General features: G+C 57.7%; 1 protein-coding gene across 3 annotated transcripts in view; it reads right to left on the reverse strand.

The window, feature by feature from the left end:
* Positions 1-5,328: 5,328 nt before the first annotated feature.
* Positions 5,329-10,934, reverse strand: part of TMEM63C (transmembrane protein 63C) — a 61,807-nt gene continuing 56,201 nt past the window's right edge. For all 3 annotated transcript variants that reach the window (XM_012724467.1, XM_012724468.1, XM_004682054.2), the window contains 2 exons: positions 10,316-10,384; positions 5,329-7,981 (listed from right to left, as the gene is read on the reverse strand). In XM_012724467.1, the coding sequence (XP_012579921.1) occupies positions 7,778-7,981; positions 10,316-10,384 (273 nt within the window). In that variant the 3' untranslated portion in view covers positions 5,329-7,777. The remainder of the gene's footprint in view (positions 7,982-10,315; positions 10,385-10,934) is intronic.

Genomic DNA, 10,934 nt, shown 5'->3' on the forward strand with positions numbered 1-10,934 from the left:
GCTGCCATTGTCTTGTTGGCTGGATGCAGACCTCATGGGGACAGAGAGAGCTGGTGTTCAACGTGACAGCCATGGGGAGAGAGAGGGTGGCTCCCCAGGGGAGGACACCTGCTTCAGAAGTGCTTGGCCAGTCCCAGCTCCCAGTGACTCACCCATTTCGAATTGCACAGTGAAGACACAGCAACTTCTATAGGCTTTGTGCCATTATTCTTTTGGGGATTTGGCACACCTGGAAGTCCAGAGCCTGAGGCAGCTCACTGGCGGGGGGCCTGGATGGCCACCTTCTGGTGGGGCAGGTGAGCCTAGGGGCTCACAGTGGACCATGTGCCAGGACAGCAGCAAGGGCACCAACCCTGGTAAGGTCATCATGGAAAGCTTCTAGATCCTCCTTGGAAGGGCTGGTGCCAGCCCGTGGTGGGCTTCTTTTTTTTTTTTTTTTTAAAGATTTATTTATTTGTGCATACAGAACTGGGGGACAGGCCAGAGGCTCAGGGGTGGTGAGAGGCTTCACCAGAGACAGAGTGGGGAGCAGAACAGGCAGAAAATGAAGTACATTGCTGGGGGGAATAGGGGCAAGACAGGAGAGGTCTGCCCCGCCATGTGGTCACCTCCAGGGCAGGCGGGAATCGAACTCATGCAGAAGTGGCGTTAGCTTCTCAGTGCTGTGCTTTAACCTGCTGCGCCACCAGGGAGGGCCACTTAAGGAGAATTTTAAAAAGGTGCACATTACATTGCATCGAAGAGCAGGGGTGTGTCTTCCTTCCTCTCTATTCCTGGTCTCAGCCCTGCCCCCCTCTCCCGTGTTCCTTCTCATCCTATCAGCCTACAGCCCCCATCTTTTGCAACCCCCAACCCCTTTTCTCCCCTCCCCTCTCCAGCTACCACCCTCTCTTCCTTTGAGAGCAAAACTCTTCCACACAGGATTCTTCCCTCCCCGTGCTCCTTTCCTCACTTCTGAGGGAACGGCCCTCATCGGCCAGGCTGTCACCGCTCCCGCAGGGACAACCGCCATCCTGCCCACGTCAGGGACGTTCCGGTCTTCATCTTGCTCTTCGGTCAGCGGCACTTGGATGACCCTTTCCTTTGGAAAGTTTTTCTTATGGAGAAATGTTCACACACGGAAAGTCGAGCTTAGTGACTTTCCACAGACTCTCCTGCAGCAGCGATGAGGGACACAAGGTCTCTCCTGCCCTTTCATCTTGCTGCAATGAAGTCCAACACTCCGTGTTATGTCACCTCTTAAGTCTTTCAGTGAACTTCTAGCTGGTACATTCCTTTTTCACCGCTCAACCCGGCCATCAATGTTCTTAACACGATGACTAGAAGCTCAACATCCCCTATGCCCAGGCCCGGGCCCCCCAGGGCCCATCAGGCTGCCTGATGGCTCAGAGGGGTCTTTCTGCTGGGGCTCTGAGCAGCTCAAGATGCACCCAGGGCCACACACTGCATCCGGCTGGCTCCTCAATCATCCTTCTCCACCAGCCCCGCCTCCATCCACCTCCCACTGATCTATGGGAGAAACTGGGCCACCTGTCCAATGGCCCAGCCAGAGTTCTGACTGGGCCGTGCCTCTGCATGGTGTGCTGAACACGCCCCTCTGTGCCTGTACTTGCTGCCAGTGTGGTGAGAGCGAGGGTCCCTCCTTCTGTGCCCTCCCTTCCTTGACTTTGGGGACATAGGGCTCTCCTGGTTTTTCTCCTTCTGTCTCCCTCGAAGATTCTCCTCCCCGGCTCCCTGCACTTGTCTCTATGTTCTCATCCACATCCATGATTTAAACACCAACCAGGGACTGGTGACTCCCCACTTTACACCCCCAGGCTCACTCCTGCATCCCCCAGACCCCTGCATTCTCCACCCTCCATACCCCCATGTCCCTGAGGCATCCCCACGCCTGGTATTCCCAGGACCTGTTCCTTCAGCACTCTCTGCCTCGGTAAGCCAGCCTACCCAGTTGCTCTGCAGAAGGGCTGGACGCCATCTTTGCTTCCTCTCAGGCCCAACATCAAGGTCGGCCATGGACCCTCAGACCTAAATGTCTTTCTCCTTCCTCATTCCCTGGCTGTCCTTGTCAAGCTTCTTCTTGCTCCTGGGTGTCTCCCTCCAACAGGGCTCTCTGCTTCCACCCAAGACCATGCCACTTCCCTGCTCAGAGGGAAGCTTCCCCCACTTAGCCCACAAAGCCTCCCGCCACTCTGCAGAACCCCATTTGCCCCCTCAGGCCTCCGAGGCTGCCTGTTCCTGCAGCCTCTACTAGCTTCCAGGACTCCTCCCCACAGAGGGTGTCCTGGGTCCCCCCTCAACTCCAACCACTTCTTATCCTGCTTTATTCTTTCTTCAGTGCACGTGTTCCGACACCCCATGATATAATTTGTTATGTAACTTATAACTTATTGCTGTAGAAACAGGAGGCCGGATGAAAGCTACGGACAGGGCTGTGGGTCTCAAGGGAGGAGGAGATTCTTCAGACCCTTGCCAAAGGCGATAAGGTAGCCCGAAGTGACCAGAAGCCTGGTGTGTCCCTCCGCTGCAAACAATATTACTGCAGAGCCAGATGATGTAACATCGGTCATGTCTGTGCCAGGCATCTTAGAAGCCAGAAGCTAGATCTTTAGGGCTGACCTCTGGCTGCCTACCAGGCCCTTGGCATCTGAGCCCCCGGAGCTCCGGAGTGAAGCTCCAGGCGGCTCAAGGGGCGGCTCTGCCGAGTGAAGGCAGGAGACTCAGTGGGTGCTGGGACCTGCTTCCCTGATTCCAGGGGTGCGAAGCTGTGATCCTCCCTATACCTCCCATCACCTATAAAGTGGGGTGCTTAGGTTCTTCACCAGGAATTTTGTTCCGAGATGGACACTGGGATTGCTGAAGCTCTCCAGGAGCCCCACATTTGCAGCTGGGATGGAGAACCCCACCTTTGCAGCTGAGGTAAGCAGAGCTGCTCCATCAAGGGAAAAGGACTCACCTTCTCAGTAAACAACCGCTGTTGGAAAAAAAAAAAAACTGTGCCACCCCCCACCCCATTAGCCAGGGTCTGTTGCACTCCCCAGGGCCACCACAGGGTGCACCCAGGACACCCGAAGTCAGCCAGCATGGAGAGTCCTCAGGGGGGACCAGAGCTGCCTCAGCATGGCTCTGGTGGGGGGAGCCGGCGTGAAGGAGCCTGGAAGTGCCCAGGTTTGGCCTCTGCTTCCAGCCCTGCAGAGCCCAGCGAGTCACTCAGTCAATGCACCCAGCCCCCAGGGCAGACCCCCTCCGGGCCTTGGGTCTCCCTGCTGTAAGGAACAAGGGGTACCGGGGCTCTCTCGGGCCTCCCGCGCCCAGCCTCTACACCGCCACCGGCAGCCTTGCTGTCCTCCCAGATTGCATTACTCACAGGTGGTGCTTGATGCAAAATTGCTTGGGAGCATGAGCGTGGGCATGCGCACCTGTGATCACGGACACCTGGGATAAGAGGGCTGAAGGGGGCCCCTCAGCCTGGCGCCACAGAGGCCAGGGCACTTAGGTGCTGCCTCCTTGCCTATTGAGTGTGATCCATGTTCAGCAGTGAAGGTGCCTTAGATACCGAAGGCTTCAAAAGCCTCTTTTTGCCTGCCGGAACCAGCAATGAACCTACCAGGCCCGGGACGGTTGCACAACACCTGGTACCCGGTCTCTGGCCTGTCCCCAGTTCCCTCCTGCCTCCAGTGCAGGTATATCTACTTCCAGGCCTCCTGAATATGGAGAGGGCTGGGCATCTCCTCTGTAGGGTAAACAAAGTAACCAGGCTTTTTAACGACACTACCCTCTGGCTCTCACCTTTGGCCTTGATCGTGTTAATGCAGAAGGCCTTGGGCGTGGCGTGGGCATACGTGCCTGGTGGTAAAGGATGGCGTCACCCGGAGACAGACTATACTATGTGAGGACGCGTGGCCTGACTACAGGAGAGGTGAGACCATGTAACAGTGAGTGTGGGAGATGCCAGAGAGGGTCCCCGGCCCCCAACATCCTGGCCTGGTGTGCCGCTGGCCCTGCGAGAGCTTCGAGGCCTATAAAACCCACCGAGGGCTCCAGCCCATCAGCGTGAATCCAGCGTGAACTGCCCCACGCTGCTGGCACCAGATCCTCCTTCCTTCCAAGGACCTGCCACCTTCCTTCAGCTTCTGTCTTCCTCCGTGTCTGTCATCTGTCTCTGCCTGGCCAGTCTGCTGAAGCAAAAATAACCAGTGCCTGCGATCCGGGGGGCCCTGGAGGCGGCTGGTCTGTGGGAGGGGTTCTGAGAGACCGTGATGGCAGGAGTTCTTGGGTCCCGGGGAAAGGCTCCCCTCCTCAGCCAGTGTGGTTCTTCATTCCTTCTCTCCCCCTGCAGCACTGATAAGTAATGACTTTGATGGGTTCAGGGTCAAGAAGCTGGGCCCTGGCCATTTACCTGGGCTGATGCCATGGCAGGGGTTTGAGCCTATGTCCACTGATGCACTCAGTAGTCAAATGGTCTTCCACTCGGCTATACCCCCACACTGATGCACTCCGAAAGCATGAGGACAGGGTCCAGCAAGGGACCCTGGGCAGCTGTCCTTTGGCAGCCTGCCCTGGAGGCATCCTCTGATCTCACGGGGATCAGTGTGCCGTGTCCCCACCTGTCCCTCTGCTCACTCCACACCCCCTCATTGCATCCATTCTGTCCAGTAACAAGGCAGAGCAGTCAACACCACGCTCTTCTGCTCCTGCTTGCTGAAGGAGGTGACCAGCCAGGCACTGCGCTGGCCAGAGGAAGTCCAGAACCAGTCCTGGGCGGGGACATCCCCAGGGCAGGGAGTTTTGTTCCTGAAGCCAGGGGTGTGACAGCGGACATCCCCAGCCTTTGTTGGAGGTCCTTATCCCATCCAGGCCTGACCTGGCAGCCCCCACCCCCCACAGTCCTACTGACCTCCCCTGCCCTGTGCTGCTGGGACTGGTGCAGACCCACAGACCTCATCCCCACTCTTTCTAGTCCATCCAACCGCTTGCTCACAGGGCTCCTGTTGTTGGGAATAAAATGAGTACTCACCAGAAAGCGCCCCCTCCTGTTGGGGGGCAGGGCTCACAGTACCCACAGCTGAAATGGGGAGGCAGATTCACTCCCTGTCTCTCCAACAGACTGGGCAGCACTTGCCTGGTCTCCCCTGTAGGGAGGGGACCAGGGAAGACCTCAGGGGTGAGGGGACCCCACAAGGGCCGGCTCTGGTCCCAAGGACAAAGCCCCTGTGCAAAGTGTGATGCTCAGACCTGGCAACCTCAGGAAGGTCCATCTCGGTGGCTCTGCCTTTCAAGGAGGGAAGCCCTGCTGGGTCTGTCCAAATGCAGAGGCTCAAGCGAGCAGAGGTTGGAGGACTTGTTTATTCAAGGCACGGTCATAGCATTAGTAACAAGAAGGTTCGGCATTCTGGTACATTCCTTTAGTGGTGGTAGCCAAGGGAAGTCCAACCCCCACCGGGCCCCCAAAGGATGCAATGCTACTGATAGGCACTTTGCTTCCAGAAGCTTCTGAGGAAGAGGCAGGCAGGCATGGAGCTGCTCCAGGCCTGGTGGGGCACTTCTGGGAGGTTCTAGGCAATATCACCCCACCCCCTCCTCACCTGGGGCAGCTCCCTCTAGAAAGGATTTGGTTGGAGAGAGGGTGGTTCCGTGACAGGGGGAGGCCCGCTGGCGGTGCAAGGTGGGGTGGCAGTGGGTGGAGGCTTTGGGCTGAGAGCAGGGGTGTGCTTGGGGGCTAGAATGTGGTGTGGGAGGTGCTCAGCAGGCTGAGGCCCCTGCTTTCTCAGAACCAGACCCCCTTGACCCAAATTCAGAGAGAGGAGCCCTCAGCCGTGCAGCCATGTTTCCTGCTGGGAAGCCTCTATACGTAGCGTCCACAGGCTGAGGTGGTCAGCAGAGGAGAGAGGGACAGAAGGAGCAGCAGAAACAGCCCAGGGGGGGCTGCAGCAGAAGGGGGCAGGCACCAGCAGCTAGCAGCTGACACAAGAGAGCCTGCAGCCTTGTCTGCTGAGACACCCCAGCACGCACACTGGGACAGGCTGCAGCTGGGCAGGGCTGAGCCGGCCGCCTCCTCACAGGGCTCCCTGTGGATGCCCTGGCCTCTCTGCCCAGAAGGGCGCTTCCCCTTGTTGGTGGGGGAGATGCCTGGGCAGAGGTCCTGGGGCCTGACAGGTAAGCGGTTCTGGGTATGATTTCCTCCGTATTCCTAGCCAGACAAGGAGGGGGACAGACCACCTCCCCAGTCAATCCAAGGCCTGCTGAGAGACGCCTCAAGCCAAAGTTTGGGCCGAGACCTGGGGAGAGGGGCTGTTTTGCTCCTTAAGTGCTATCTCTTGCCTGGGGGAGGCCTGGAGCTTCTCAGGCTGAAATGTAGACAAAGGTGGAGAAAGGACCAGGCCCAGGTGATCTGAGCGCAGGGGTGTGTGGGGGCCCTCCTTCAGCAGTTTGGCTGCATGGACCCAGATGTTTGGAGCTCAGGAGAACCCTAGAATATGGGGACCCCATTCAACTGGACTTGTTCCGGCTTATGGAAGCTCCAGCTGGTCCTTTCCCAGTCCCTCCCTCAGCTGCTTAGTATCCTGGTCGGGGTCCGCTCCCCTCCAGCAGCACAGGCGCCACGCATCACCAGCACTGTTACTGGCCAGGATTCTGCTCCTGGCCGCCCTGGGAGGACAGAAAGGGCGTCTTTATGGAAGACACAGGCCCCTCACGCCTGCACTCTTGCAGGGCAACCCCAGTCTGAGCTAGGACTACCCTGGACGCCACTCTGAGTGGCTGTCAGTCCAGGCCCCAGAGGAGAGGGCCGGAGGCCCAGGAAAGCCGGTGCCCTCAGTCTGAAGGATGGACTTCTTCCCAGGGTGGGGCCAGGCACGCCGGGTGCCGGCAGGGACAGCTCTCAGTGGCCAGTCTTGGCCTTGGGGGTCCTCTCAGTAGGCTCTGGGGTGTGGGGCGGTTGATCTAGTTTCCCTTCCCCCAGGATTTTGGGAGAAGACCCCTCCATGGATTCTGCCTCTGCCCCTCCCCACCGGACATTAACCAGCCGAGGCTGCCTTCATCAAAATGCACACAGGTCTCGTTTAATGAGCCCGAGTGACGGAGCCCCAGCTGCTCTTGCAAGAACAGGAAGGAGAAGGGACTCGACCCCGCTGCTCCTGGGGACATCTGGTGCGGGCCAGAGTCTGGGAGGGCCTCGGACGCGCCTCTCGGGTCTGTGTCAGGTCTGTGTTCTCAGTTACTCCTGGCTCTGCACGGTGCAGAAACTCTTCATGGATGCCCACGCAGGGCACCCGGACACGATGTTCACCTGTGCTTGTCGGCGAGGCCCAGCACACGAGCCTTCGCCCCCTCAGACTGCAGAGGCAGGGTGGGCAGGGGAGGGTGGGCTGGGCGGCCACTGCAGCAGCAGCTCCTGGGCAGGGTGGCTGGTGGGGGGTGGCGAGGGCCCCGAGAGTCTTTGGTGGGCCTCTTTCTACCTCCTCCCTCTTGCGTATCTCCTCTGTCTCCACCCCAGCAGAGTACCCCAACCTTCAGTCGCCGTGCCCAAAGCTTCAGCCACCTTTCCCAAGACGTGGCGCCAGCCTGTCTCCTCCGACCCATCCGGGTCCCTTTGCACTGCCCAGCAGGGCGGCAGGAGGGGCCTCCACAGGCCGGTGGCCAGGGCGGCAGGCAGCTCCACGCGGGCCTCCCCAAAGTCTGCAGGAAGTAGCCAGGAGGTCCAGGCTGCCCTCCTGCCCAGCCAGCCCCTGGCTGCCACTCCCAGCTGGAGTCGCCAGGTGGAGGCCTTGGGTCCTGGTCAATGGTACTGGCCCTCGTGCTCCAGTTCCAGCCCTTCCTGGAACTGGGTCGAGTCCAGCTCCCTGACAAAGCCCGTTGACGCAACACTCGCCTCGTCCTCCTCTCCCAGCTGTCTGCTCATGCTGCCGTAGCTTAACCGGGCTTGGGACGAGGCTGGGGTCAGGTTCATCTCTGGCTCTTGCAGCACGGTGGCCATGTAGAGCTGCTCCGGGCAGAGAGGGGACATGGGGAGAGGTCACATCTGGGACAAGGCCCTGGGCCCACCCTTCCCCTTCATACCCTCCTCCCAAAGTCTCCAGGCCATGGGCCCTTCTTCCCACAAGTCCAAGCCCTTCCATCCCACCCCAGCCCTGTTGCTCTTGATGACTGAATGAACAAATGGACCCCCAGGGCTGGAGAACGCAGGACTGGAATCTGGAGAGACCCCTGTTCCTGAGCTAGTGTGCTTTCTAAGACAGTTTCCGGGATGCCTCCCTTTGAGCCTGTCATTGGTTGGCCTCTGAATCTGGGTTTGCAAGGAGACCTGGGTCATGTGGCCTTCAAATCCAGCATGACCCATGACCCCTGGGAAGACAGCGGGTCAGGAAACACAGGCGGGACTGAGGGTGGTGGGTGGGGAGAGCTACTTGGCATCCTTTGAAGTCACTCAAGCCCAACTCCTTCATTTGAAGATAGGTAATTAGGGGACAATGAACTCAAATAGCCTCGGTTGATGAGGGAGTTCTTTTCCTACCAAAGAGTCTAGAATATTTGCATAATACCAAAGTAAGCACCACCGATGACCTTCCATAAGGAGACACTAACACTGGAGGAAGCCAGCTGTCACCCCCCAGTCCGGGAGTCACTTCAGCATCACCAGTGAGAACCTACGGGCGGCCATGCGTCTCGGACGCAATGCTGCTGGGAGTTGTAGCCCCTGCGCTGAACTTGCGTCATGCAGCCTTTGGATCCAACAGCTAGCTTTCAGGAAATAGAGGAGTTAGTAGAAAATGCTGGAGGAGCTCGTGAGAAACAGCTAGAAAAACTGAGAAGGTGGGACAGGCTGCAGGAATATTGGCTTGATCTCACCAACAAATCAAAAGAAGAGAAGGCGCTGATAGAGCAGGGACAGACAGCTGCTAGATCAATGGGCCACCAAGACTGGGGGGGTCTTGGCTGGGGATACTTGGGTTTGCAAATGGACAAAGTGTTTGAAGATGCAGAATTTATATGTGGGAAGCTAGAGCTTGTTAACTAAAAATGCAGGCTATAAAATAGTATGCAGTGCTGCATTTTAGCAAAAACTTTGTATTTATCTGGGAGAATGAATGCTAAAGGTTGCCAGTGGTCATATCTGGGTGATAGAATATGGAGACTTTATTTCCTTTTTTTCCTGACCTGTATTGCCCCCTTAATTATCTGCAATGCTCACGTAATACTGCTGTAATGATGAAAGATTAAAAAAAAAGATTCCTTTAGAGTTGGATAGACCTGCTCGGACCTTTGTTCTGTGTGCCTGCTCAGTGCCCTGGGCTACATTAATTGACCTGTGTGAGCCTCAGTTTCCTCAACTATAAAATGAGATCAAAGACCCTACTTTGTAGTTTTATCATAACGATTAAGAGAAAGAGTGGTAAAAGGTAGGTCTGTAAGATTTCAACAACTGGTGGCCAGTGGTGTTCCAGAGGAATGTGCTGGAAGGGCTGACCTGCAGTTCTGTGCCCACCCCTGTGTCTGCTTCCCTCCATCCCTGCCCAGACCGGAAGCCGGTTCTCCCTCCAGGCCCTGCCAGCCACTCTGCCTCACCTACCACACTGGAACCTGCCTTCAGCTCTTGCCTTCAGTTCCACTCTCTTCCCCCACGCCCCAGTCCCCGGACACACCCTGTTCCCATTCCTGGAGTCGGGCTTAGACCTTTCCTCCTCCAGGAAGCCCCTTCCCTAAGTGCTTGGTCCTCCGTGGACCCTGGAATCAGGGCAGGGTCGACCCAGTACCCAGCTCAGTGCCTTGGTGATTCCGTGTCCACATAAGTGGCTGGGATGCGGGTCAGTGCTCCTTCCAGGCTGAGCTCTGGTGTGGGAGTCAGTCTGCTGGGCCCCTGGCCCTGGCCTTCCCTTGCAACTGTGGTCTCACTTACCCGGTGCTGCCCCCAGCCTCCAAGACCTCCCTGCAGCTGGTCTGCGCACTCGCCTGGCACCTGTGCCCCTCGGGGCACCCTTTGGTCCTGAGGCTGAGCACCGTTCCTTCCTGCATCTACACAACTGAGCTGGTTGTGGCTGGGTTTGCCCTGACCTTTTTCTTCCTCTCTGAGTTCTTCCTAGAGAATCTCCGGTAAATCTTGCTCCTTCCTTCGTCCCAGTTCTTCAGCCAGGGCCACGGCAGCAAGGTGACCTGGGCCAAGTCCTGCTGCATCAGAGGAGGGACCCCGGAGGGTACCGTCTCCTCCCCACGCCGCCAGCCCTAAGTGCTGGTGCTCCCCACAGGGATGTAGGAGGGGCCCAGCCTACAGACAACCCCCCCACCCTGACCTGGCCCCTGGGAAAAGGCTCAGACTCACAAGGGAGGTGGGCGTGGAGGAGGTACTGCTTGGCTCCATGTCAAACACGGTTTCCCTTTCTTCCTCGGGCTGCAGAGAGAGGAGGAAGGTCATGGAACAGAGCAGGTCTGTCCTCTGGCCCTGCCCTCCCTATTCAGAGGACCCTGAGTCCAGTTCCTGGGCCTCTCACTTCCCCAGATCTCGGCTCATCTGTTTTTCCCAGGCCTTCACAGCTGGCAGGAAGCCCGGTAGTGTGGGATGGGGGTGGTAGAGAGGAGACTGGGATGGTAGGAGAAGCTTCAGGTATATCCCGTCCTCAAGGGCCATAATGGGAAGAAGTAAGCAGAATTGAGGCTAGGTTCCAAGAGGAGCCTGTTTTGACTCTAGAAAGAAACCTTGACTTCAACTCTACCTTTCCATGTGAGAGGCCCCTATATCTGCCACAAACCCTAAGCCCAGGTGCTCTAGGTCTTTCACCACCGTCATCCTTTAGAGCAGACCCAGATCACTTGCCATCCTTGTGCTGGGAAGAGACACCAGAGGTGCTGGTTGCTTTGGGTTGTTCTGGTCCTTCGTGAGCAGGACAGCCTGAAGCTCAGCCCTCCAGGTGATAGAGGAGGGGCCAGGCAGGGAGGACGCC

The sequence above is a fragment of the Condylura cristata genome, unplaced genomic scaffold, assembly GCF_000260355.1.
Source record: "Condylura cristata isolate star-nosed mole 26May11 unplaced genomic scaffold, ConCri1.0 scaffold00013, whole genome shotgun sequence".
NCBI classification, from domain to species: domain Eukaryota; kingdom Metazoa; phylum Chordata; class Mammalia; order Eulipotyphla; family Talpidae; genus Condylura; species Condylura cristata.